The 26,639-nt window shown below is 56.5% G+C and overlaps 10 protein-coding genes across 10 annotated transcripts; all 10 read left to right on the forward strand.

The window, feature by feature from the left end:
* Nucleotides 1–50: 50 nt before the first annotated feature.
* On the forward strand, nt 51–614 carry LINJ_36_4320 (conserved hypothetical protein; the record flags this gene model as incomplete). Its single annotated transcript, XM_001469994.1, has 1 exon — nt 51–614. The coding sequence occupies one exon, from the start codon at nt 51–53 to the stop codon at nt 612–614; it is 564 nt and encodes a 187-aa protein (XP_001470031.1).
* A 777-nt stretch (nt 615–1,391) lies between these two features.
* LINJ_36_4330 (hypothetical protein, unknown function) lies at nt 1,392–2,105 on the forward strand (the record flags this gene model as incomplete). The annotated part of the gene is made up of 1 exon (XM_001469993.1): nt 1,392–2,105. The coding sequence occupies one exon, from the start codon at nt 1,392–1,394 to the stop codon at nt 2,103–2,105; it is 714 nt and encodes a 237-aa protein (XP_001470030.1).
* Nucleotides 2,106–4,925: 2,820 nt separating this feature from the next.
* Nucleotides 4,926–5,525, forward strand: LINJ_36_4340 (hypothetical protein, unknown function; the record flags this gene model as incomplete). The annotated part of the gene is made up of 1 exon (XM_001469992.1): nt 4,926–5,525. The coding sequence occupies one exon, from the start codon at nt 4,926–4,928 to the stop codon at nt 5,523–5,525; it is 600 nt and encodes a 199-aa protein (XP_001470029.1).
* A 3,473-nt stretch (nt 5,526–8,998) lies between these two features.
* LINJ_36_4350 (transcription factor S-II-like protein) lies at nt 8,999–9,763 on the forward strand (the record flags this gene model as incomplete). The annotated part of the gene is made up of 1 exon (XM_001469991.1): nt 8,999–9,763. One exon carries the CDS (start codon nt 8,999–9,001, stop codon nt 9,761–9,763), a length of 765 nt encoding a protein of 254 aa, XP_001470028.1.
* Nucleotides 9,764–10,668: 905 nt separating this feature from the next.
* Nucleotides 10,669–12,519, forward strand: LINJ_36_4360 (conserved hypothetical protein; the record flags this gene model as incomplete). Its single annotated transcript, XM_001469990.1, has 1 exon — nt 10,669–12,519. One exon carries the CDS (start codon nt 10,669–10,671, stop codon nt 12,517–12,519), a length of 1,851 nt encoding a protein of 616 aa, XP_001470027.1.
* A 1,134-nt stretch (nt 12,520–13,653) lies between these two features.
* LINJ_36_4370 (conserved hypothetical protein) lies at nt 13,654–14,634 on the forward strand (the record flags this gene model as incomplete). The annotated part of the gene is made up of 1 exon (XM_001469989.1): nt 13,654–14,634. One exon carries the CDS (start codon nt 13,654–13,656, stop codon nt 14,632–14,634), a length of 981 nt encoding a protein of 326 aa, XP_001470026.1.
* Nucleotides 14,635–15,436: 802 nt separating this feature from the next.
* Nucleotides 15,437–16,459, forward strand: LINJ_36_4380 (putative oxidoreductase; the record flags this gene model as incomplete). Its single annotated transcript, XM_001469988.1, has 1 exon — nt 15,437–16,459. The coding sequence occupies one exon, from the start codon at nt 15,437–15,439 to the stop codon at nt 16,457–16,459; it is 1,023 nt and encodes a 340-aa protein (XP_001470025.1).
* Nucleotides 16,460–18,844: 2,385 nt separating this feature from the next.
* Nucleotides 18,845–20,245, forward strand: LINJ_36_4390 (putative UDP-N-acetylglucosamine-dolichyl-phosphate N-acetylglucosaminephosphotransferase; the record flags this gene model as incomplete). Its single annotated transcript, XM_001469987.1, has 1 exon — nt 18,845–20,245. The coding sequence occupies one exon, from the start codon at nt 18,845–18,847 to the stop codon at nt 20,243–20,245; it is 1,401 nt and encodes a 466-aa protein (XP_001470024.1).
* Nucleotides 20,246–21,273: 1,028 nt separating this feature from the next.
* On the forward strand, nt 21,274–22,302 carry LINJ_36_4400 (conserved hypothetical protein; the record flags this gene model as incomplete). Its single annotated transcript, XM_001469986.1, has 1 exon — nt 21,274–22,302. One exon carries the CDS (start codon nt 21,274–21,276, stop codon nt 22,300–22,302), a length of 1,029 nt encoding a protein of 342 aa, XP_001470023.1.
* A 1,485-nt stretch (nt 22,303–23,787) lies between these two features.
* Nucleotides 23,788–26,217, forward strand: LINJ_36_4410 (conserved hypothetical protein; the record flags this gene model as incomplete). The annotated part of the gene is made up of 1 exon (XM_001469985.1): nt 23,788–26,217. One exon carries the CDS (start codon nt 23,788–23,790, stop codon nt 26,215–26,217), a length of 2,430 nt encoding a protein of 809 aa, XP_001470022.1.
* Nucleotides 26,218–26,639: the final 422 nt, after the last annotated feature.

Consider the following 26,639-nt stretch of genomic DNA (forward strand, 5'->3'; position numbering starts at 1 on the left):
GCTCAGAGAGAGAGAGATCCGCCGAGCACAGACGCGCGAACTCCTCAATCATGCGCCGTACACGTCTAGTGTGCACGGCGACGCCGGAGAAGTTTAGCATCCTTGGCACCACCCATCCTAAGCCGAAGCGCAACGGCATGGGCCGTAACAACAAGATGCGCAGCAAGCCTAGCGACAACGTGGCGTGGTACGACAAGGGTCCTGTGGAGTGGCTTCCGCGCCCCGTTCGGCTCACCTACGACCAGCTCGACCAGCTGCGCGACTGGGTGATGCGCGAGACCATTGCTGGGCGCACGGAGGAATTCAACAAGATCCGCCACCTGCACCGGGAGTGGTCGCAGCACCCGCTCATGCCAGTGCTTGGCGATGTCGAGCCGAAGTTTCCGCTCAACTTGTACAAGCAGAACCATCGCGCGAAGAGGCGCTTCCTGGTGCGTTGGCACAAGGCAAACAGTCCAGCCTACTGGATGTGGATGCCGCGTGGTCCCGCGGTGGCGACTCCTCTCCACCGCTCAATCCCCTCACAGTTTCCGGAGCATTGGAAGTCACTAGCGCGCACTAGCAGCAGCAGCAGGGGCGGCGGCAGCAGCGGCAGTAGCTCCGTAGCTCAATAAGCAAAACGTGAAGACAACGAAGCAGGCTCCCCGCTTACCTGGGACGGCGAGCAGTGCTAGCTGCGCACACGTGCATGTTACGCTCGAAACAGAAACGTGCTCTCCTTCTTAGTCGCCGCATCTCGCCGTCTCGTAGGGTTGTGATGCTACTGCACAGTTTCGTTTGAGTGCGCTTTCTTCGCGCTTGCGTGCGTGCTTGTTTCGTGTGTGTGTGTGTGTGTGTGTGTTTGTGTGTGTGCTTGTGCCTCGTCCATGAGCGTTGCACAGCGCGTGCAGCTGTTGTGACGGTGGGCAATGCCTTTTCTTGGCGGTTGGCCGGCACGGTATTGAGGTGTGTACGTGCGCGGGTGTCGCTTAGTGGTCCCGTGGTTTGCTGTAATTACAGTCCTCTTGAAGAAAAGGAGTTTAAAGATGAGGGAGGCGGTGGGCAGAGTTGGAGGCAGAGGCCGTGCTCTCAGATGGCTGAGTCGGCGCATTGCTGGGGCGCGTGTGTCTACGTCTGCATCGCACCACGCCATGGGCCTGCGCGAGGCTGAGGAGAGCCGAGCAGAGTTGAGCTCGTGCACTAAGGCAGCGAAATGGGCACGCTGACGGCAGAAGCCCAGTTCCATTCTTTGTTCTTCGTTCCTTCCCACCTCGTTTCTCCTCTGCATCTCTCCTTCTTTCTCTCTCTTGTGTGCGTCCTGGGTCCGCCTTCGCACCGAATTGTTTATTTTTTTTTTCGAGACATACACAGGTACAAGCGGCAAAGGCAGTCAAAAGACGCGCGAGTCAGCGATGGGCAGGCTAGATCACCGCGCAGAGGATAAGCGCTCTTGTGGAGGTCGCGTCGTCGATGCTCTCTGCAGCGTCTTCAGCCTGCGCATCGCTCTAAGCATCATCTACTTCATTCTTGTCGTACTGCTCTGTATAATGCAGGATATCTCGCTTTTTTCCACCCCAACCATTCGCATCATGAACATAGAGGCGAGTCACATCGTCGGAGCCAAGACGTTCATCGCTGACACATGGTTCAAAGTGGACCAGTCTATCTACGGCGCCAACGTCACGGGGCGCATCGACGTAAAGCTGTGGGTAACGAAGATGAACATGAATGTGGAGATTCCATACGGGTACGTGCCGCAGAACATCTCGCAAGTCTATCGCGTGCAGGATGTGCCTTGCGCCGAGTTTCGAAACTTCTTCAGGCGCATGCAAATTTTCAGCCTGCTCTCCATCTTCACTGGCTTCATTGTGTGGGTCTTTACAGTCTCCAACTTCTTTACCCGCATGTTCCTGCCTCTGCTATGGCTCTTCCTGTGGGTGACGATCGCTTTCACAGCGACGACGGTGGCCATGATGCTCCGCGTCCTCTGTGATGGCGCTTGCTACGGTGAGGTTGACGAGATTCCGCCATTCACAGCTCTGGCCACGCCGATGGGCGGCTTCGCGCTTGCTTTCATCAGCCTCCAGACGTACCTGGTCACCTCCATCATGACTGTCTTCCTTTAAAGCAACGAAAAAAAGAGGAGCAGAGGAGAGGGCAGGATGTGAAGGGGGAGGAGGGCGCCGCCGGGACCTCCTCACTGTCTTCCTCTCCCCTTTCTTCGTCCCCTTTCTTTTCGCGAGAGGCCATGAATGAAGTGGAAGAGACGGCAATGCATCGGGGGAGAAAGGCAGCTGCAGCACAATAGACATGCAAAAACGTGGGGGTGGGAAAGGAAGCCTCCTGCCCCCCCCCTGCCTTACGAGATGGGCCTCCGCGTGCACTTTTAACGTCGCGAAGCAAACGACACAACGCTGTTAGTTTCTCTCTCCTCATGATTAGACTCATCGTTTCTTGTGTCTAACGTTATGCAATCATTTTTTTTTGCCTTACGTTTTTCGTTGTTTGTGTGGGTGCGGGTGCACGACTCTACGTATGTTCAAGCATGGGTGTGTGCGGGTTGCGCGTACGTGCTTGTCGGAGTGGTTCTGGGCAGCTGCCTCTCTTTTTGTGCCTTCGAATGGACGTGTCTTTTTCTCTATCTACCCTCTTCACGCGCCTTCTTCTCCTTCTGTTTGCTCGCTGCCTTCTTCCGCCGGTAGCACGGTGGAGCCCTTCCGGAGGGCAGCGTCAGAGGCGAGAAGCGCGGTAAAGGCGGGGCGGCATGAACGAAGCGAAGGAGCTTAACACGGCTGGACAAGGAACCAAGATGGTGCTCTGCGACGCAGCACCAGCTCCCCCCCCTTGTGCAGGCACGCGGTCACCTTTTTCCACGTAGACGCACACAAACCCACCACGGCGAACAGCTTTTCAAGCTACCACGATATCATGTGACTGTATACTCTTCTTCCTTTCTTGGTTGTTCGGCCGTACTCTCCTTCCCTCCTTATTTTTCTTTTTTCTGCTTACCGGCCTCTATCTCTTGCTCACCGCCTCTCATCCCTTTCCCATATTTATTCCTGTGCTCACTCCTGGATATCCTGCTCTGTTTGTTTACATTGTTGTTGCTTGCTTACGCAGGAGCCTGTCTTGGGGGTGGGTTTCGCTCTCCCCCCTCTCTTACCTCTTCCACGATACGTGATGCCTTCAAACGGTAAGCACCCGGTGCGCAGCTCTCCTCCTCCCTCCCCACCCCACCACCCTTTCACATGTGATCGCCTGTATAAGGTGATCCGCACAGATGTCGCCCCCCCTTCTTCCTAGTGCGTGCGCATGTTTTTTTTTTGTTGTTGCCTTGCCGGTCTATGCCCTCTGCTCACGCGCTCTTTTTTTTTCTTCGCCCACCCTTTTCTCTCCTGCGCTCATGTTTACTCTTTTTTGTTGTTGCTCCTTTCGCGCGCTCCTTCCTCACCTGCTTCATCTCGTAATATGGTCCCATCTATACCTCCGGCACTGTCAGAGGAAGTGAAGCGCAGACGTGCTCCTGGTTGCCGGATCAAAACGGTAGCGAGGATGAAGGCAACTTTGTTTTGCGCGTAGGTGTCTCTGTTCTCTGTCTCCTTTTGATCACAACTGCTCCTTTTTCAAGCCCACATGTGCGTGAACATCCTGCCATCAACGCCCTCCCCACCCACCCCCTCATACGTTGCTGGCTTCGTTGTTGTTTTGCGTGGATGCCGACTACTCACAAGACACCTTGTTCATCTGCTGTGGCACTTCTCGAGCATACTCCCCTCTTCGAAGCTGCGTTGCCCTTTGAACCCCTTCCTCCTCCCTCCTTTTCCTGTGTGTTTTTACGTCTACTATAGTATGTGTTTAGCTGTGTGTGCGTGTGTCTCCCTACGTATGACTGTCTTTTCCTTCTTGATTATCGCCTTTCGACTATGTGTATCTATCGCTGTTGATAGGCTTCCCCTCATCTCGATATCTTTTCATTTGGCTTCCCTCTCCCCAACACAGGGCATCGTGGCTCTGTGGAAGGACGGTGTGTTTGATCGCTTTTTTGTTTTGTGTTTGTTTGCTTCTGAGGACGGGCGTCGGTCGTCGCCGTGGCTGTGGAGGCCGCGTGTGATTTTCCTCTGACTGCGGCCATCGGGCGTTTATTCTTTTTTTTTGCGGTTGCTGTTGTTGTTCGTGGTGCTTACCCCCTTTTTTGTGGGTCTCTGGCTCTCGGTCGTCTTCCCACACGAGCACCGATGAATTTAGTGGGTCGATGATTGTAACATGCAATGCCTTTTAGTCGGTATGCTTTGCATGTACATGTGCTAGCGAAAATGGCAACAAGAGCAGCTGAGCGAGCGCACAAGGAAAGTGCCACGGAAAGGCCCTTCAGGCCATGAAGCGTGGAGCGTTCGTGCAGCAGGAAAGATCTTGCTGACATTTGTGTCACTTCCTAAGCTGCGCACGCTGTAAGGCGGCAACTGAGGCAGCACAAAAAAAAAAGAATACATGCATACGTGCGAAAGGGAGATCGAAAGAGAGAGCAGCATCGCTTGGTTGCTCCACCCCCCCCCCCTTCACATGCACGCTCCTTTCTTGCGCTCGTCATCCTCCATCTCTCTCTCTTCTTTCCCATAACTGCACTGTACCCGCTCAACAAAGACGCACAAACAATATCCATTGAAACTAAGCAAGAGCATACGCATTTATTTCTCGTATCATATTCTGTTTTCTTCTCTGTTATCTTCACCGACTTCTGTTTTTTTTTTGCGTTTTCCAAGTTTCCTCGCACTACTTCACGCTTCCTCCTCCACCTTCTCTCTCTCCCCCCCACCACTCGTTGGCTTTACGCCTTGTGCTGGAGGGCGAATCAGCTGCACCACGCAGACGCTTACAGATATTATTGCTTGATATATGTAGGGCACCGCTGCCGCTCTCTGCCTCATTGCCCTCTCTCGACAAAGAAAATGCTCATAATCCGCTTTGTTCTGCTGGTGCTGATCCTCGTGTTCTTCGTCATTGCTCTCGTTGGCACGGTATCCCTGCCCCTGTACTCGAACAGGATCACGAGCTACAACCAGGATGGAAAGGTGGAGGTGTCGCTGTGGAACATTGTGGTGGGCAAGGTGACGGTGACGGGCGAGAACTCGACAAATGTGCCGACCTCTATGCCGGTCCGCATCAACTATGCCGGCTGCGAAGAGTTTCGCGCTACGTTCCGCGCCATGCAAGCCTTCGCGATTGGCGGCACTGTCTTTGGCTTCTACGCGCTGCTCGTGTCCTGCTTGCAGTGTTTCTGCCGCCTGAAGCTCAAGCTGCCGCTGTTTCTCTTCCTCTTCCTGGCCATGCTTTGCGAGCTGTGCGTCGTCTTCATTGGCGGCGCAGCGTACAGCAAGGAGTTCTGCAAGAACCTAGACAAGAACGGCAACCTCACCACCATCATCTTCAAGGGCGCGGGCTACAAGCTCGACACCGCCTTCATTCTTCAGGTGGTGGCACTGGTGGGGTATGCGATTTGCACCATCATCACCCCCTTCACCCAACAGCTCTGGTGCGGCAAGTCCTAAGCGCTTCAACCGCGTGCTATGGCGTAGGTGAAGCCGTCAAGGTGGGTGAGCAAGATGGGAACACTAACGAAAATCTTCAGCGAAGGAAAGTCGATGACGGATGAGGGGGAGGGGACGGAGCAGAAAAGAACTAGTGGATCTTCACGGCTACACATGCTTGTTGCATGTGTCTTTTGCCTGTCCTTGCCTTGTCACCATTGAAGCCCACTTCCTCGGCGTGCTGTTCCTACCCCCCCCCCCCCCACCACCACCACCTCAAGAGAGCCGCCCTCGTTGCAGACTTTCTGGCGCTCTTCTGTTTTGCATCTCTAAAGCACTGTCTTATACTTTGAGTACAGAGCAAGCAACGTTTCAGCCGTATAATACCTCTGTATGTGCCCCTGAAACACAGATACAGACCGGAAAAGGGGGCCGTCGCATCACACTCGGGCGTGTACTCTCTGGCAGCAGCACCTTTTTTTTTGGTGCTGCTTCCGTCCTCGTTCGTGTATGTGTGTGGTTGGGCGGGTGTTGGCGCGAGTATTTGCGGCCCTTTTCGTCTTGCCCTTTTTGTGTTACTTGCTCGTTTGCATTCACTTTTCTGCGGATTTTTCAAGCGTGGATATGCCCGCCCCCTTCCCGCCCCTCTTCTCCTGTGATGGCTGCTTGCTCTCTTCCATCTCGACGCTTGCATGCCTGCGTGCAGGTATGCGCCCCTTGTACTGTCACGTCACACAAAACGGTGCCTTCCAGCACGCACACGCGCACATAGGCAATCATGAGAGAGGCGGCCCAGACTCACCGGCGAGCAGTCCCATCGGGTATACCAAGGGGCGTCTCTCTCTGCTCTTCCTCTCTCGCTTTCTTTCACACATCCGGACGCGCAGTCATGTTGGGGGGCGCAACGGCGTCGTTCAGCGTCATTAATGACTAGCTTTCCCTCTTCTTCCCCCTTCATTGGGCTTCTTCTACTGCTTTGCTATTTCTTGTTCTTTGTGCCGTCTCTTTATTCTTCTGCTCCCCAGGGCGTCGTTTTTTTTTTCATCTATTCAGCTCTGGCCTTGTGTATCCATGTGCCCGGGTCATGACTGCATGTATAAGCATTGCGTGTGTGCTTGTGTGTGTGTGTGTGTGTCTGTGTGTAGGCCATTCCCCATGTTTCTTGTGTGTTCCTGAATGGCCTGTTTCTCTTTTCTTTTTCTTTCATGTGGCCCATATGTGTCTGGCGTCTGCGCTGGGGCACCGCAAGTGCCCATTGGGTAAAGAGTGCTGGTGCGTTTGCATACGTGTGTACACCGGGTATCTGCGTTGCGTCGCGCATAGTTGCACACTACCTCATGTGTGAAGTTTTCTTTCCTTCTGTGATGACTCGGTCGTGCTTCTTCTTTTTGTGAAGACGAGGGAGGAGGGAGAAGTGAGGATGGGACGTTGCTCCCTCTTCTGTCTCCGTCGCTCTGTTTCGCTCTTTTTTGTGTTTTTATTTTATTTTATTATTATTATTGTATGTGCCAAAGGGGTTTTGCGGATGCAGATCTGTTGTTTTTTTTTGTTTTTTTTTTTTGGTCCGACAAACAATGAACATGAGGCACGCGGAGAGCGGCGTAGACAAGCACTTCAAAGATGGTCGCTCACACACTCGCTCCCTTTCTAGCCTATTTGGGCCTCTGTGTCTTTGCTGTGTGCCACATATGTTTTGTGCGAGTTTATGTATGTTATTGTGTTTTGTTTCGTACGGTTTATGTGTTTGGGTTGCTTCCTGTGCACGTGAGTTCCCCTTCCCTCCATACTTTTTTTTCGTCTCCTTCGGTCTTTCTCTTGCTGATTTCGTCATGCCGCTTTTCTCGGTAATGAGTTTTCACTTGAGGTGGGGTGTGGAGGGAGGGGGTCTATCCGGTTGCACTCCACGGCCCTCCTCGCTACCGGCACCATCATCACTCGCCTGTCCAAATGTTCTCCGGCCTCTTCTCTCCGGTGTCCTTCCTTGTCTACCCTCCGCCGTTCCAGGCGTGCGCCGCACGGATGCGGTCCCCGCAAACAAAAAATCTCACGGCATCCACCCTAGCGCCGGCGGAGAGGCAGACGCGGCAGCAGATGATCGGTGGGGATGAACAAGAAGGCGGCAGAAAAGGGGAAAGCTCGCTGCCCCTTTGCATTATGGTGCAGCGCGTCGACTGCGTCGTCGACAACGATGCCTCACTCTTTCGCGCTCTTGGCCTCTTTGACTGCAGCCGCATCTGCATGAACGCGCACATGGCATTCATCGGTGTATCGCTTTTTCTTTTTTTTCGGCGCGTCTTTTTTTTTGCTTTTCACTATTTGAAGGGAAAACACTCAAAGAAGGGTTGAAAAGGTCAGGCAGAAGTCGAGCACTGCAGCCAAGTCGGAAAGGCTGAAGGAGTGAACGCAGAAAAAAAAGAAAACAGGAAGCCGCAGCATCACAGCGAGGGGACAAGGGCAGTGAGTAATAGCTGTTCTCCCCTTCCCTCACTCTGTAGTCTTTCTCCACGACCACACTTTTCTCGCCTGTGCTGCGTAGAGGCCGCACGCATCCCTGCTAAAGGACGAGGAAGAATGCGACGAGGGTGAGGGCGGAGAAGTCGGAAGAGCTGGTAGAGAGGCGAAGAAACTCACCAGTCTCACGCGCATACTCGCTTTTTGTTTGTTTAACTTTGATGAGTGAAGTGTGCAAACGAAGGAGAGGCTGGTAGCATTCAAGTTCGGCTCAGATTTTGGCTGTTTGCTGGTGTGTGTTTTTGCTGCCCGCACTCATCAGCTCAGCATGGAAGAGATGAGGCGAAGACTGTCGCTCATGTTCTGCCTTTTTATCTCATTCTAATGACCATGCGTTCCCCCACCAGCCCCTCGTGCACATTCTTATTCGGCCTCTCTCTCTTGACGCTACATCTCTGTGTGTGCGGGTGTTCGTGTGCTGGCTGCTCCTTTATGTCTCCGTCTTGCTAGCTCTTTTTTTCTCTGCCTTTTCTTTCTTTCCCCTACACCCTTGCCTCCTCCCTCCCTCTCCTGTCCTCTCTCGCGCCCCACTCCCACTCCCCCTCCACAAATGCGCCATTCTTTATGTAACGGGTGGCACAGGGGGTGCTTCGAGAAACGAGGGGAAGAGGAAAGGGTCGGCAGTCGTGGTCGCACGCGTGTTGGCCGTCCCTGTATCGGTGAAGGTATTTTTTTTTTTGGACTAATCTGAAGGTGCATATAGTTGCTTGTTTTCCTTCCGTGTGTGTGTGCGTGTGTGTGGTTAGGGGAACCGGCTTCGTCATTTTTTCTTCAGCGGGCAAATACAGAAGCGCGCGACGCGACGAGCGGGGGCCTCCTCCATTCCTGGGCAGCGGTAGCGTGGGCGTGGAGCCGTGGAGCGCCGCCTTGTGTGGTTTCCACAGAGCAGGGATTGAGGCGGACACATGTGGTCGCTACAGACGCAGAGAGAGAAAAACTCTTCATGGGCGGCCTCTGCGACAAAGTCGGTACTCGGCAAAGACATGATTGACCAGTTTTTCGTTGGGCTAACACCCTCTCCACCTGCTCGCTGTCATTTTGCTTGGCCACCTCTCCCCTCCTTCTCTCCGTCATTCACTCTATGCCTGCCTGTTGCTGTGCGTTACCTCGTGTGTCGCCGCACAGAAGCACGTCTCTTGAACAAAGCAGCTGCTGTCATCACACGCGCCACAAATACAATGTCAGCGTCTTCCGAGGCAGCGAAGCTGCAAACACCGCCACAGCAGCGGCAGGTGCACTACATATCTGATAACGTGTACTCACTCGGAACTCTTAGTTGCGCCGTCTGTGGCCAGACCTTCCCGATTCACACGAACGCGTGCCAGCGCAGCACCTGCGGCTGGTGCGGAACTCTGCACGAGCCCGGCACGCACTCGGCGCTTCAGAAGCATCATCGCGCCATGCGCAGGACAAGCGATGGTGTCAAAACGAGCAGCAAGATGTGCTCCCTGGACACCAGCGCTGCTCTCTTCTTCACCGAGAAGGAAGTGACCGCCGCAGTGGAATACATTCGCCAGACGCTGGGTGGCACGTCGCCCTTTGGGGCAGCTCCCGGCGCCGTTGGTGGAGCCAAGAGTGCCGGCATTACCGAGGTGGATAATCGCATTATTGAGGAAGCCTTCTGCGAGACGTGCGGTGTCCACCGCCCCTGCAAGACCTTTGCCCGGCAAACGCGTAGCGCGGATGAGGGTCAGACAATTTTCTTTCAGTGCACCAAGTGCAGCTCGGAGTGGCAGCAGAACTCTTAAGAGGTCGGCCGTGACGCCCCACGGCCTCATCCCAGTTTCTCAAGTCGTCACGACAACAACGCTTAGGGGACGGAAAAGAGTTCGCGTTTGTCCTCGTGCGTTCCTCCTCCCTTTATTCTTCTCCGCTTTCGGCATCGGTGCTGGTGCATGTTTGCATGTGTATGCGTGTGTGTGTGCGTCTTTTCTGTGCGATCAACGTCTCCTCCGTAACTGTGGCTAACAGGATTCTCAACCTCCCAATATGTCGCCGTCAGAGTGATCATGCCCCATCACATCACCTCTTGTCGTCTCTGAGCAAGACTAGAAAGCGAACCTCTTTTATTGAGGGCGGTGTCTATTGGGGGACGTCTACGAGATCACTTCGCCCCGTCTGCCTCCCTCTCTTGCCGTTGTGAGTCTGCATATGTACAACGCGGCACTCGTTCCTCTCTGCTTATACTTGTCCATGCACTTCTTTCTTGACCTTGCGTCTGTGGTACTTTGTATGTGTGTGTGGGGGGGGGGGGCAACTCCTCTCTCGGATGTGTCGCTCACCTGCTCGAATGCACACGCAGTGGCGATTGCGTGGTGCCAAGCGCTGGTGCTTACTCTACCCTGTGAGTTTGCGAGAGTGTCGTGGTGGCCGACGCTGCAGTTTGAACCTGTGAGTCGCTGCGCTGCTTCATCGCGAAGATACGAAAGCGAGAAAGCGCGCGTTGAGGAGGTCTGCGCAGTTTCGTGTTTTTTTCTCTTTCTCTCACTCTAGGTCATCTGACAAGAAAAGGGTCTAACATAAGCGACTTTAGACTCCGATGGTGCTGGCTGGTGAATCTCGCACAGCCTCGGCGGCTGCGCAGAAGCCAGCTGCGGCTTCAACACTTTCTCCGTACCCGCCGCATCCGGCTGGGGGCGTCGGCGCAAGCGCCATGACAAAGAGCGCCACGCAGGCTTCCTCCACAGCTTCGCCGGCGGCGGCTAACGCGGCTTCAGCAAAGGAGGCGTCCAGCACGATTGGTGATCTTGCCGCCACGACGGCGCCGGTGGAGTGCTTGCTGCAGATCGGCCAGCCGAGCTTCTCCACGCAGCTCGACTTCATTAAGGTAAACCGCGCGGTGGCCTCTCTGGAGCGCGCGGTGGAGCGACTAGAGCTGCTCAGCCTTCTAGATGCCGCCGGCCCCACCCCAGGTATGGAGGGAAGCCACCAAAATGCGAATGGCACGAGAACTGCTTCGAGTGCGATAGCTGTTGCTGCGGCGTCGACAGCCAGCTTTTATCCGCACAACTCATCGCGTGGACCCGCCGTGCTGGCGGGCGTCGCCCACGACGCGAGCGTCGCCACCGCGCAGAAGGTGGCGGAGGTGCTGGCAGTCACTCAGCAGCAGCGTGGCTGCGGACGCGCGTCGGTGCTCGAGTTGCTCGCGGAGCTGCGGGTGTTGGAGCGCCGCTACGGGGAGCTGTTAACCCAGGATCAGCCAACCGTGCTCCTCCACCCTGGGGAACCGCAGCTGCATCCCAAGTGCTTCGCACACGTTCGCGACCCCTCGAAGGCGGCTTTGCAACGGGAGCTAGCCTTGGTGTCTAACCGACTTCGAGATACGAATCGTCTCCTCTGTACACAGCTACAGGACAACCCTCAAGACGCGGACAACTGGGCCAAGGTGTGCAATGGACGACGGGAGCTGACGGCGTTACTGAAAGAGGCGATCAAAGAGCTGACCGTGGGATACAAGGAAGCCCTGCAGACCCAGCAGCTCCGACAGCAGCAGCACCAGGCAAACGCTGTCCTCGACGGTGGTCTTCGGCAAAGCATCGCCCAGACCGGCGTCGGCGAGGACGCTCACTTCGGTCATGTGGCATTCAACGGCGCTGGTGCCTTCGGGCTCGCCCGGAGCGACAGTAGGCCATCTTCCACGGTCGGCGGTGGTGCCGTCTCCACCGAGAGCGGGTCGCGGGCCTCCGTCTTTCTCAAATGCTTTGGCAGCAATTTGCAGCGACCTCGCGTGTCGCGAGTGGTACAGCAGGGGCCGCGCATCCCGCTCTCTTCGTCTTACCAGCAGTTCGCCGTGAAGATTCTGCAGGAAGAGGCGTCGCAGCGCTGGGCGGATGATGTGCTGGCCAAGGAGCGCGCGCTAAATCAAAACGTGAAGCAGCTGCAGGTGGACCTTGTGCGTGAGCGTGAGCTGAAGGACAAGGAGGTTGCGGAACGCCTCGCCCGCATCTCGGCATTGAAGGTAGAGCTGCACAAGCTAAAAACTGCCTTGCAGCAGCGCAGTGAGGCAGCCAAGGCCTGCGGTGAAGCGGCCACTGAAAACCTTCAGCGTGAGGGCGCCGCCGAGGTGCGGGACGTGAGAAAAGCGATACAGCAGGATGAGCAGCTGCTCTCCATCGGCGCCACGACGCACGAAGTGTTTAGCGCGTACCTACACGAACGCACTACCGCAATGGACTCGTTGGCTGGCGAGTGGGAAGCCAAGACGCTCCATGAGCTCAAGAAGAAGGAGGCAGCAAAAATCGACGCGGAGGGGAGTCGCCAGGCGTGTGCGCAGCGTCTCACAGACCTCGAGCACGAGCGAGACGCTCAGCAGGAACTCAAGGGGCAGCGCGACTCTGCGCAAAAGGCAGAGGAGGACGCACGGAGGCGAGCTGAAGAGCAGCGGGACGCCGAGTACGCGGCAGCGTCGGTGCTGGAGGCCGCGCTTAAGGCCATGATGACGCGACAAACCATCAGCAAGCTACAGAAGAGCTCCAAAAAGAAAAAGAAGAAGGCGGCAAGCTAATCTGGAATACGAGACTGCCCATGCTATCCACACGCGTCATCCCTGTGCGCTTGTTTTCTTCTGTGAGTCTGCGTGTGCTGTGTAGAGCGTGTATGCCACAGTTGCAGTAGCAGCGACAGCATCCGCAGCAAGTGCCTCTGAGCCACGGACACGTGACGAGCACATCCATGTAAATAAGGTGGTTCTCTTGTTTTTCTTTTGCTTTCCTCTTGCAACGTATGTACATGCACCCCTCTGTCCTCTCCATCGCTGTTTTTGTGTGTGTATGTGTTGTTGCGGCCATTGTGCTGGTGCTGCGCGCACCTACGACTGGTTATCGGGGGGATGGAGGGAGGGAGAGAGGTTTGCGGCAGATACGTGTGTCTGTCCACCTTGGCCCTGCGTACGTGCGTGTGTGTGTGTGTGTGTCTTGGCGTATTGTCTGTGTCTGTTGACGAATATGCAGGCACATATGCACACAAGACGCCTCCCACATACCAGCAGTACACACAGAGCGAGAGGTGGATTGCTCTGCCCTTTTTTTTTTCGCGTGCGTCGTCGTCGTGCGCAGGCTAACGGGCACTGCAGCAAAGCGCGTGAGGCACGTATATCGGGCGCTTCCTCTTCGTCCCGCACTGAAGGCTGTACCGGAGGCGAGGGTGAGCACAAACGATTCTACACGCATATGAGCACTGACGGCGAGGCCCAGACGCCCTCATGCCCACGAGGCAGCGACGCTGTTCTGAGGGCCGTCGCTTCGAGGTGTCCGTGGGGCGTAGTCGGTGGGGGTGGGAAGAAAAGGGGGGTGCACCACGTCCGCTGTCAAACAACAGCGCACCTGGCGTGCCCCTCTGTTTGCAGAAGGGCACACTCCCCCACATGAATGCGCATTCTTATCTTTGATCTCTGACTTGGTCCCGTTCGCCCTCGCCCTTCCTGCAACGATCGCTACCTGTGCATGGCAGAGGTTGGAGGCGGTCATCATCAAGCACCGACACGCATAGGTGCACACTAACGTGTCGGACAAGCACATCAGCAGGTGTGAATTCGCTGGAAACAATAGCTTGTCTCCTCGCGCCTGAAAGTCGGTGCTGTTCTTTGTTCTCACAGCAGCACGGCTCTCCGTTGAGAGCGCCTCTTCACGTACGCGGAAGCATGTCCAAGGACAAAAGGCCTCGCCTGGCAAAGAAGGCCGGCAAGGCATCCAACAGAAAACGAAAGCGGGTAACCTCTTTGCCGACTGCGGCGCCCGTTCACCGGGCCCCTCGGATGCAACATGCGGAAAGCACACCCGCTGCCCCCAAGTCCATTGAAGACGTTGCTCGTCTGTTCATCGGGGTGGGCAAAAGCAGCAGCAACGGTGACGAAGCGTACGCGAGCACGGAGAGCATCAGCCTACAAATAAAGAGGGCAAAGGCCTCTATGAGGCGACTCCGCGAAGGCGCAGCGAACGGGGCAGGGGAAAGGAACTCACCGATGAAACGGCAAAAACGTTCCACAACCGGTACACTGTCGTCTGCGACCACGAACAACACGATGGCGTTCGAGAGGAAGGCGCGCAGGCAGCCAAAAGTGGCGGAGCGATATGAGGATGATGAAGACGACGAGGAGGATGTCGAACTGTCAAAGGCTGTACAGGCACAGACGCTGAGCTTCCTGCAGCACTTGAACTCGAAGAGTAGCAAAGCCTTCTGGGGGCTGCGCGACGTCGCGCAAGGTAAGTTATCCGCAGCAGCAGCCACGACTGCCACGTCATCCTCGTCCCAACTCCCGTCATTCTCGAGAACGAAGGCTGCGAAGGGCAACGCCAAGGGGGCGAAGAAGGTGGCAGATGACGGAGAGCAGCTATGGCGCGTTGGTGGCCCGTACATCTCCAGTGGCCAGGCCGATGACACCGATGAGAGTAAGCGGGAACGCGGCCGCACCAGCGACTCCGAATCGCAGAGCTCCACGAGCAGCAGCGAGCCGTCCTGGGTGACGGACAGCAGCGAAGACGAGAACTACGACGAGGCGGAAAGCGCTCCAGTCGCCGCTGGCGCCACGAGCCGACGCAATGCCGCGGAGCCGCTAAAGCGAGGCGGCGGTGGTGGCCGCCTATTCCAGGGCGGCGGCGATGGCGTCTGGGACGAAGATTGATTTGACGACGGAGGCATGGGCGAGCGCCTTTAGAAAGACCAGTATATGCTCTGCTGGTGGGCAGAGAGTGAAGAGCATATCTGTACGTGGGTTCGGAAAGCTTCCATGCACCGCTGTGTGACTGCTTCCTGGCTGGTATCGACTACCGGGCCGCATTACGCACAAAAAAGATGGCGCACGGATGTGCTTCAGAGAAGAGAGGTGTGTGCGACGGCAGATGGATTGGTAAAGAGCGGCAACTTTCCTGTCTCCTGCCCAGTCATTCCCGCGTAGCTGTACAGCGTGGAGGCGCAACACGCACATTACAAAGAGTAGTGTGCCTCATGTAACGAGTGATACGCTTGTCGCTTTCACATCGGGCATGCACGTGCGTGGGCGTTAGCGTGCAGCCTTGCTTCTCCTCCCTCCCTCTCCTCTCTTATGTTGGCTTGCCAAACTCCATTCATGGCTGCTCCGCTGTCGGTTTTTCTCGTTTCTTTTTTTTTTTGCATCGCCACTCCTTCAACTCCCTCTGTCCTTCTCATTTTATTTTTGGCACTACACATCGGTCACTTCCTCCCTCACCCTCCCAAACACATACACCCACGCACGTGCATGGAACGCCAGTGCTTCCTATCGACATACACACTCTCAAAGACGAGTGGTCCCGTCATTACCCGCACACCCCACTATCATTTTTCTTTTGCAGTATTATCTCTCTTATCCCTCACGGAGGTATTTCTCGCTCGCATATAAACACGCGTGCCTACCGCCCCCCTAACCCACTCCATACACACAAACACTGCCGCACGTCCTCTGAAGCATGTCGTCTCCCAGCAGCTTCAAGAAGCTTCAGGTCGTCTCCCTCTCCAAAGACTTCCGCAGCTCCACCTCCGTCGTTGAGGCGCAGCTGCCGGAGGAAGTGCCGGAGGGGATGGTTCGCGTGTCTGTCAAGTACGCCGGCGTCAACGCGAGCGACTTGAACTTCACGAATGGTTCGTACCTCAAGAACGCGCGGCCACCCTTCGACTGTGGATTCGAGGCGGCCGGCACAGTGGTGAAGATCGGTGCCGGTGTCGCGAACGTGAAGGAGGGTGACCCCGTCGTGCTAATGCAGTACGGCTGTTTTGCTGAGTTCCTCGACGCACCTGCAGAGATATGTATACCAGTGCCAGAGTTGAAGCCTGAGTACATTGTGCTCCCTGTCAGCGCTCTCACGGCCGCCGTCGCGCTTGGCGAGGTGGGTCGCGTAAAGAAGGACGACGTGGCGCTGGTGACGGCGGCGGCCGGTGGCACGGGCCAGATCGCGGTGCAGTTGCTCAAGCACGTCTACGGTTGCACGGTGATTGGCACCTGCTCCTCCGAGGAGAAGGCCCGGTTCCTCAAGAGCATTGGCTGCGACCACGTTATCAACTACAAGACGGAGAGCCTTGACAGCCGCCTGCACATGCTTTGTCCGAAAGGCGTGGATGTCGTCTACGAGTGCGTTGGCGGCCAGACTTTCAACGATGCCGTCCGCCACGTCGCCGTGCACGGCCGTGTTGTGATCATCGGCTCCATTTCGAGCTACAAGAGCGGTGAAGCGGTGCCCTTTTCGCACCCCAGCGGCACCTCGATGACGATGCTGCTCCTAACCAAGTCTGCGTCCCTGAACGGTTTCTTCCTTCCGCAGTTCTACGACGTCATCCCGAAGTACATGGCAAGCCTGCTGCAGTACCTCAAGGCCGGCCAGGTCAAGCTCTTCGTGGACGAGAAGGTGTTTCATGGATTGAGCAGTGTCGCAGACGCCGTTGATCATCTGTACTCGGGCACGAGCTGCGGCAAAGTCTTGGTTGAAATCCAGTAGTGCCGAAGGAGAGTGCGAGCGCTGCATCGCATGCGCCGGTTTTTGTAGGGGAATTCGGCTGCCAGAGAAACGGCGGGCGGTAGAGGAAAAAGGAAACGGGCTGCCGTTATTTCGGTGTGGATGTGTGCGTGTCCGTACACCAATCGGCGAGGTGAAAAAAGGCGGAACAAGCCCGTCACGGCAATCAAAAGCGCATAGACAACCTGCGTCCACGCTCTCGTCGCCCCCGCATTCCCCTCGACCGACGTCTGTGGCGTTAACGCGCGCGCACCATGGCACTCCAGTCTAGCGCTCCCCTTCCCTCCCCTCAACCTTTTCAACGCGCCGTCTCTGCGCCTTCCCTCCTCCTTTTTGCTCACTTTCTGGCTCTTCTGGACTTGCGCTGGTCTGCGTGCGCGTTTTCGCGCATACTGTTGTAGCAGCTGTGCCGGTCCCTGAGTCTTGCGTGCGCATGTGCGTGTGTGAACCTTTTCTTTCTTGATTCATGGGCGCACGTGCACACCGTGATGCATCTCGTGTCCTCTCTTGTCATTTCTCTTGTTCGTGTTTTGCGATTACGGTCGTTCGATATCTGCACCACCGCCAAACCAAAAGGGTGCCGACCAACGCGCCCCCGTGGCCCCTCCATGTCTTTCCATATCGGCTTGGGGCACGCTCTCTCGTTTGTCCGCACTCTTGTTTGCTGCAGCACTCTGTCTCTTTTTCTCCCTCCCCACAATCTCTGTTACCGTGGGCATGAGAGGACCGGCGCGATACGGGTTGTAAGCGAAGCGGCACACGTGTGCCAAGAGTGACCCCTAGCGGAGATCGGCACTGCAGACGGCGAGGGTGCACAGATGTCATGTGTCGTTGCACGAGAGCGAAGAAGTGTCACAAAGGGTGGGTGAGGCTAGCGATGGGCACGGGTGCCCGAAAAAGCACAAGACAAGATCAATGCACATGTTTTCGGAGAAAGAAACAGCTAGGGTAGGTTGAGCAAGTGCGTCGCTTCTCTTTAAACGGTGAGGTAGTGGTGTCAACACTGAGGGCGTGCTCCTGGGGTGAGCGACATGTGTCCCTTCGAGCACCGCAGGCAGCGTGCAGGCTGCAATGCGTTCGCGCGATGGTGCCTTTTTTGGCCGCCGCTTTCGCTTTCGCCAGCCCCTCTCTCCCTCACTTCCTCTCTGACAGCACCCGAGCACCAATCGCGCGACCGTCAGCGTTACTTTAGCAGTCTTTTCGGTGCACGGCATCGCGCTCCCCCCCTTCTGCCCTTCCTTTTCGTCTTTTGTTTTGCCGCAGTTTTGCCTCCCTACACAGCAGCCCTGTGGCATCAGCGCGTGCGCCGAAAGGAGGCAAAACGAACAATTCGCCGTCGCTTGTTCCCTGGTGCGGATTCAGACGGTTGTCGTGTTGCCTTTTTTCCCTCTCTCAGCCCTAGCCAGGAATACCACGCTATCGTTGTCGTACAAAAGCACACCCACCCGCAGAAGAAGGGAGTGAGTGGGGAAGGTGCACTGGAAGAACGGCACGCGTACCCCTACATAAGCTCGAAACACTGTAATAACCACAGCAATAGAGAACACATACACATAACACGCACACGCACCTTTTTCTGCCATTTTCATACATCATTGGCGCACGCCCGCCTTGATCTCCCGATTCGTTTCCGCTGTCCTTGGACGCACTAACGCCGATGGAACACGCCGAAGCACCCTCTCACTCACGCATACGCTCCGTCGTCTCCACACGTCTCTTGTCATTCCCCGTCGCTGAAGTATCCGTAAAAAGCCGCTGGTGTCGGCATCTTCGATGAAAATAGCGGTGGGAGAAGCAAACAGGTATGCAGAAAAAAAAGGACAAAAAGGGGAAGTGAATCGAGTTGTCACAGGCTGGATGATCTGAACTCGCACATCCGTGGAAAAGGTGGCCAACTATAATGGAAAGTGCGCGCACAGGCTAAAGGGAGCATCGTTATCGGCATTCGCCTGTCTTCCGTTACTCTTCGCATTTGTTTCGCCTCTTTTGAGTGCTTTCCTTTTTTTAATGCTTTCTGGTGCACCGGTACGCAACACAAACTGCCTCTATCTTGCAGATGTATACGCACACGCACACACCATACACTCACCAACTCGCTCCTTGTCCGTTCTTCCCTTCCCCGTCCACTGCGGACAGTGATTAAGGGTGGTTTTGTCTGGTTTTTGTTTGTTTCGCTTCGCATTGTGTGTGTGTGTGTGTCCCTACGTGTTGCAGCTGAACTCACTGCCTCTTATTAGTATCTATTTAGTGTCTCTGCGCAGCACAGAAGCTCTTCCTCGACTCGCACAAAAAAGGAAAAGAGGATCGTTTCTTTTCTTTTTGGCGTGTGTGGGAGGTGTGGGGTGGGGGGCTCCCTTTAGAACCATCATGACTCTTGGGCTGGTAGAATCGTCCCGCAACGCGGCCTTCGCGGTCGCTGCGCACGCGCCGGTGCTGGGACTCATTCTGCTTGGCAGCATCGTGGCATATGTTGGTACCATGCGCTACATCCCAAATGTGGCGAGGACGCTCTTGGAGCGCAACATCTTCGGCATCGACATTAACAAGAACACGGAGGAGCAGCGCCAGAAGTTTGCTGCGAAGCGCCGGGCCGGTCAGACAGAGGAGAAGGAATTCCAGAAGCAGGCGATCCCAGAGTCTCTCGGCATCCTCGTAGGTGCCGTGTACCTTTCTGTGGTGATGGTGCTCACCGTGTGTCTCCGGTTTCTCGGCGCCGCTGGTGAAGGGTCAGACAACCCTTATGCATCTCTTCCGGGCCCCTTGATGACCATCACCCTCATGCTTCTCTTGGGCTTCGTTGATGACGTGCTGGATGTGAAATGGCGCCACAAGATCATCCTCACGACGCTCGGCTCGCTGCCTCTCATCATGACGTACGACGGAAGTCTATCCGTGCTGATGCCGTGCGTGTTCGGTCGCTTCGGTCTGCCCACCATGAACGTAACGAAGAAGTGGCTTCTTGGCCTCGCTGCCAGACAAGGCGAACCGACGACCACCTTTCGCGTCACGGCACCCTCGACGTGGTTCTCCTACGTTGTCAACCACCGCTCCTACGTGAAGGTCTCCGAAAGCGGCACAGCGTTGATCTACCTCGGTCCCGTCTACCTCGTTTACTTGTCCATGCTGTGCATCTTCTGCACCAACAGCATTAACATTCTCGCCGGCGTCAACGGTGTGGAGGTGGGGCAGAGCATTGTGATCGCAGTCGCGTCTGTTGTGTACAACCTATTCCAGATGCGCCTCGAAAGACAGGCGAGGCCGGCCTTGCGCAGCGTCGACGCTGCGGCGGCAGATGCACGCGACATGACGAGCGACCATCAACTGCGCGCGCTGCTCTTGCTGGGCCCTTTCATCGGTGTGAGCCTGGCCCTCTGGCGCTACAACCGCTACCCCGCCCGCGTCTTCGTGGGAGACAGCTATACCTACTTTGCCGGTACCGTGCTGGCGGTGTCCAGCATCACCGGCGTGTACAGCAAGACACTGCTGCTCTTTTTCGCGCCGCAGGTGTTCAACTTTATCATATCACTGCCGCAGCTCTTCAGCATTGTGCCGTGTCCGCGCCACCGCGTGCCAACGTGGAACCCGCGGACGAACTTGTTGTCGAACAGCCACAACTATACCATCCTCAACGTTGTCCTCTACCTCTTCGGCGATATGCACGAGGAGAAGCTGACGTGGGCGATCCTCAAGTGTCAGGTCATCGCCTGTGTTTTTGGGTTCGTCGTACGGTACGTGTTGAGCTCCTTTCTCTACGATGAAGTGCGCTAGAGACAGGTTGGAAGGACGCGCAAGAGAGGCCACGCATTGTGCAGTCGAGTGTTTGTTGTTGTTTCTTTTTTGCCTTCACCTCTGTGTGTGCGGATGTCGAGTGCCCTGGACTGGTGCACATTGCGGCTCGAGAAGACTCGCAGATGGGGTGAAACGAGGACCGTCTCTACGCCGATATTGTGAGCATGCGTGCAGCCGTCCCATCCGACGCTCCTCCGCCTCGAATGCGCAGGACTACGCTTTTGTTGCGTGGTCCTGCCGTAAGGAAGCAGATGTATTCCGTGGCTGCAGTGAGAACTGTGGCCCATGCACTGCTGGCGTGCACCCTGTGCATAAAGGGGGAAAAACACGCAAACATACTTTCTACGAGCGCTCTCCTTTTCTGCAGGGGCGGGACGCAAAAGAAAGCGTCTCAGTGGCTGGCGTCTGTTTTCGCTTTTCTTTTCTGGATGGCGCCAGCGTTGGCTGCCACCTATCTGCCCCTTGTTTCGCCATGGTGGATTACTTTCCTGAAACTCCTCGCCTTTCCGTCTTTATGCATCGGTGTGCTTGCGTATGGGCATGCATGCATATCTGGGTTCCTGTGTCACGGTTTGCTTCTTCGTGCTCTCTCCCTACTCGTATCCCTTGGTGTGTGCGTCTCCGCCACCTAGACGTGCTGTGTGGTGTTATTCGGCTCGTGAGTGTGTGTGCTGGGTTTTGCTTCCGTGGCGCGTCCGCCACAACTTCACCCCGCATCCTCCCTTCTACCTCTTTACTTTGTGGGTGCGTGTACGTGATGCGCCATCGGGTGCGAGCAATCGCGGGCAAAAAAACCACTATCACGCACACGCATACTGATCACGTGAAAAAGGAAATTCGCAGCACCTTCGGTCACGCTTCCTACAAGCAGACCCTAATGACAGATCGCTGACGCACGTTCATAGATTAGTACACAAGACATCAGCACACCAATACACACAGTAACTCCATAGAACTCATACAGCGCAAGAAGTTGCTGCTCGCCTCGCTTTTATCATCTGTCCAGTATGTCATCAACGCGAGATGGGGCTGGCGGCGGCGGCGGAAGTAGCAGCAGCCGCGGTGTCGGCCTCGCGGTCGGCTCCTTCGCAGATGAATGGGCCTTCAACAACTACCACGTGTCCTCCTTCATGGCGATGGAGATGCCGGCGACAATTGTACCTCGGTTTGTGATGGACCGTGTCGACTGCCTTGGTGGCAGCTACGGGCCCTTCGCCCCAAACTACCCCATCGACGTGCCACTCTGGCTCGCCCTCTACTTGCGACAGACCAACACGTGTGCGATCCAGCCGCCAGACTACCTCCGCGTGGAGTATTTACGCGACGTCATTGAGCGAGAGCGGACCAACGATCAGGGCTTTGAGAGCCTGCCCTTCTACTTCTTCGAGATTGCTAAGAAGTTGACGGAGCGGGGCGGAGGTAGTAGCGATGGTGGCGGCGGCTCCGACGACGGGGACACAATTCCGCACGCGGTGGAAGTCATCCGTCTTGTCAATGAAATACACGCGATGCGGCAGCAGAAGCTCAAGAATCTCATGACAGTCTTTGAGGCGGAAGGGTCACCCATGTTCATTCCAGGCGTCTTGCTGACGAACATCGTTTGCCATGAGCTGCACTTTCTGCGAGCCAGCTTTGGGATCGTGCTGCAGCAGGCCGCGTCGATGGAACGACAGCGGCAGCAGCTGATACGACTGCCACCCGTCTCCGCCGCCACTCCAGGTCGCTTGCCCTCTACCGTGGGTCGGACGACGCTGACGAGTGGGATGAGCACTGCGCGCACGACCACGACACTGTCTTCTACAGGCACACCGGACGTCGCCACGACGGCGATGGACCTCACCTCTAAAATGGGCTCTGACAGCTTCATACACGATGGCGTTGCAAACTCGCAAATATCAGCGTTGACGGCCGCAACATCGATGACAACGGCGATGGCCGTGAGATCGGATGGTGGACCTCAGCCCACTGCGACAGCGGACGTGGCACCGCTGGCGCAGCCCGCAGTGAAAAAGCGTCGCACCCTACGGCAGACGTAGCGGTAGTGCTCAGGCGAAGGAATGCGCGCACGAAGGGCAGCATAAGCTAGGGAGGAGTGTTTGTCAGTCTCCGAGTCACTATTGTGGAGTTCAGAGCATCATATACGTACTTGACGTCTGTGTGGTGCGCGATGGGTTGTTTTTTTGTTGTCTCCTTGTCTCCCACCCCTGCATGCACAGCCGGAGAGTAAAGATATCCGCTAACGTCAGCCACGAGAGCTAGGCGGGACATCCAGTGCCTCCCTGCAGGCGTGCTTGAGCCCGTCACCTCTTGACCGTTCTCGATGCGCAGATTGGTGGAGTGAGACACAAAAAAGCACCGTTTTGGTGTTGCCTAGCAGAATCGGGAACGTGGATGTCAACGCGCAATCGACGCACACCTTCCGCGGTGCGTTCAGCTTCTCTTTCCTGCCGCTCTTTCGACCTCTTGCCCCCCCCTCTTTGTCTGTCTTCTCCTCCTCCCTCGCCCTCCCTCCGCTGGTGCTGCACCCTTGTGCTTCACTCAGCTGTGCGCTGTATCGATTGAGGCGGGCCCGCAAACGGACTGGTAGGTCGGCGAAGAAGAAAGAAAAAAAAGGAAAGGGGGATAACAAAGCATCACCGAGACGGGCCAGCAGCTCGAAGGTCGTCTCCACATCGCTCCATCTTCCTCCTCCCTTTTTGAAGGCACGTCTGCATCACAACGACAAGGCTGCGCAACACGAAGAAAAAAGGATCAAAAACTCACACGAAAGGCAGACGTCTTTTTTCCCATAAAAAGCGCGACTAGGAGAAGTGCTTATCTGCCTCTCTTCCTCCTCCCCCCTCCCCTCCCCCCTGGCACGCACACACGCACTCCATCACACAACAAAGCGCAGCCCTCCTTTCATCCATCTCTCCTCTTGCCCTCTTCCCCCGTACTGCTCCGTTCTCTCTTGTGCCTTCCGTAAGCGTCTTTTCATATCTTCCGTTTATATATATATATGTGTGTGTGTGTGTGTGTGTGCGTGTCTCTCTGTTTTCTCGTGTGCTTACGTTATTCACACCTTTCCTCTCTTTCTCCTTTCCCTCTACTTCCCTCACATCTCTCCTCCTTGCGTTTCTGTCGAGCTTTCTCTTGCGCGCCTCTGCATTTTTTTTTGTTCCTCGCATTCTGTTACTCTTCTCGTGTGCTTCAAGTCGGTCCGCCTTGTTTGTTGTTTGTTTCGCTATCGGCGCACTTGTCCCGTTCGCTCATTCTCGCCATTGTCGCAGGAGCGCACGCTCCCACACACGCGACAACACCGGCTCACTTCACTGCAGCTGCTGACTCTTCGATCTGGTTCCATGGTTAGGTGCATCTCTCAAGTCCTAATCTTGTTGCCGCTCCCCCTTTCTCGCAGCAGCAGGTATTTGTCGACGCCGTTACGACCCATAAAATCTAGAAAACGAAAATCGATACACACAAGCTTGGAGAGGCCGAAGAGGCGAAAGAGCGAGGCATACGCTTTACCCGTGCCCGCTCCCATGTTTCGCAAACGCGGCTCCTCTAAGGAAATGGAGCCGGAGGTGGTGCTGCTGCTGCGCCACCAATCTCGCTACCCCGGAGACCTTCTTCAAGGCGTCGTCATTGTCGATATACCTTTTCCGAGCGACATCCTCGCACTAGAGGTGCGGGTCTGCGGAGATGAGCGGTCCATTCTGGGCGGGCTGTTTGTGACCGACAAAAACCCGGAGGCACGCAAGACGACCTACTATGAGCAGTTCATCACGCTGAGGGGCGTCGATCATGATCTGCTGGATTCGAAGCGCTCGCTGCGGAACTGCCGCCGCATCGCTGAGGCACAGGGGGTCCGAACAGGGTTCAAAAGTGCGCCGCATCGACAGTCATTGCCTGCAGGCGACGTGGTGCCGGAACTCTCAGCGTCCGTGATCCAGAACGCTTCGGAGGCGGCGGTCCATCTCATCCCCGGCACCTACTCGTATCCGTTCTCGCTAGTCCTTCCAGACAACCTGCCCGCATCATGTGAGCTATATCGCGGGCGCGATGGCCGCTGCGTGCTGCGCTACCACGCCGTCGCCTCGCTCATCATGACAAGCGGTAAGATCCACACCTCCGAGGCGCGACTCCGCATGAACCCGCTGCCGGTGCAGGTGCAGCGCTGGTATCAGCTGCACGAAGATGAGCAGCAACTCTGCGAAGCTGCGGAGGATGGCGGCGATGCATACTACAATGAGACTGAGTCTCGTGCTGGTGTCCTATCACGCCTCATGTCCTCGGCTGGTACAATGCGAGCGGATAAAGCGGAGTGGGATTCTGAAATCGCACATCAGCGACGCATACGTCACTATCGCCAGTTTCCCGAGGACCAGCTCATGCTGGAGGCTGCCGTCTACGCAGAGACAGCTGGCGAACGTGCGGAGAGAAAGAAACGCCGGGCGTGCGAGCGGAACGCCAGGGAAAGAGGCTCGCTACTAGTGGCGGCCGAGACTACGGCTGTGACGAATGGTAGCGCAAGGATACTGCAGAATCAACGGGAGCAGGAAGATGCGGAGAACCGGTCCGTGGACACCAAGGATGGTGCTGCCGGCGCGGCGAACGAGTCGGATGACGCCGCAACTGCCAAGGTGTACGACTTTGGGCCGGAGGCCCCCTCACCTACGGCGGCAGCGAGTATTAGAGGCGAAGAAGAGTATGGCAACGGCAGATTCCACATCAACAGCGGAGGGACAAATGTGGGGCGTCGCAGAGCGCTCGAGAATAGGGGTAAGAAGAAGCGGTATCATCATTCTCACGAGAGGGACGCGATGGACTCGCCGGCCCACACTGCCATGGTGGAGAACAACGTGGATAAACTCACATTCACGCCGCCCGGGGGAGAGCTTCCGGCGCCCATGGCGGTGCGGCACGTCAACCAAACGGAGGCCGTCTCGCACGAGACGGCGCACGGAAGCAGCGAGGAGGAGAGGGAGGGGAGGCAGTCCCGCAGCGCGCACCCACACCGCCGCAGCAGCCGCTTCCAGCCGCCGCCTTGGAACCAGGGGTTTTCCATCAGCCTTCGAAGTGGGTTTCTGCGCACAGGCAAGGTGAGGGTTCTCCTCTCGCTCCGCAGCCCGTTAGTGACGGTCGGTATTGGCAAGGTTGGCGCGACCATCCTCATTGACAATTCCGATGGCAGCGGGGCAATCTCACGCGTCAAGTACTCCCTTGTCACGCAGTGTTACATCCGCACCAAAACAGAGGTCTACAACTTCCCGGTCGACACAGTGGAAACGAGCTCCGACATTAGTGTGGAGAAAGGGAAGGTGGTGAAGTTGCCAGAGGTGGAGCTGCCGGTACCGAAGTCGACACCCCTCACCATGCTGACAGAGGGTATGGGCACCCTCACTTTCCTGAGTGTACGGCTCTACGTGAGCACCGCCCTTAAGACGTTCTCGAGGTCTGTGGCGACGGAGGTGGTGCTCGTGTCGGGGCAGGATGTACTCAACTGTAGCCGCCGCCTGCTTCGCTGGACGTGCTTCTTCCGCCGCCGCAACGGTGAGGACGCCCGTGACTTCACCTTGCGCCCGCCCACGATCAACCTCTCTGAGAAGAACTCTAAGCTGCGCATCATCGACGGCAGCACCAGGGGTGCCGCCAGGGAGCAGCTCGGCCCCTCGCTGCAGAGAGACGATTCAGACACGTCCACCATGGCAGCATCTGCGGTGAGTCGCTCTATGCGCATCCTGCGCACGAGCCAGCGCATCTCCAAGGCGGCGCCACCCATCGACGTGCGGCTGCTGGCCAAAACGCTGAACTACGAAGAGGCCCTCTTTGTGCCGCGCGATGACGACGACGGGTCGAGCTTCCCGCGGCATGTGGATCCCTTGGCGGGGCTCAATCCGTTTGTAGCTCCGGCCAGCGACGTCATAAGCAACCTGGCAGAAGGTGACAACTACGAGACGCTGTGTCACTAGTGCGGCCCGCTAGCTGGCGTGCATGGACGGTTTTCGAGCTTGCGGAGAGGGGGGAAGGAGGCGAGGCGCTCGAGCTGTGGTCGCCGCCGATGCTCTACCGTGTGGTTATTCGTCCCTCTTCCCCCTCTTTCGCCTTGCTTTCCGATTACAGCACGCGCTCTATCGCGCGCACGGGTTGCGGTGCAGGAGGCGTCGCTCGCCCTCCTCATATTCTCTGTTTCTTGACCTCTTGCTGGAGCTGCTGCTGCCTCTTACTTTCTGTTTCGCTGCTCGCGCTTTTGGTTTTGTGTGAACGTGCTTTTGCATCATATCTCCTTCTTTTCTCCGCCGCGTCGAGTCTACTCTGCTCAGCTTTCTCCTCCCCCCTCCCCCACTCTCTCCTTCTTCGCCTTCTGCACGGGATGCGTGTGTACAACAGGAGG

Source organism: Leishmania infantum, chromosome 36 (assembly GCF_000002875.2).
Source record: "Leishmania infantum JPCM5 genome chromosome 36".
Lineage (NCBI taxonomy): Eukaryota > Euglenozoa > Kinetoplastea > Trypanosomatida > Trypanosomatidae > Leishmania > Leishmania infantum.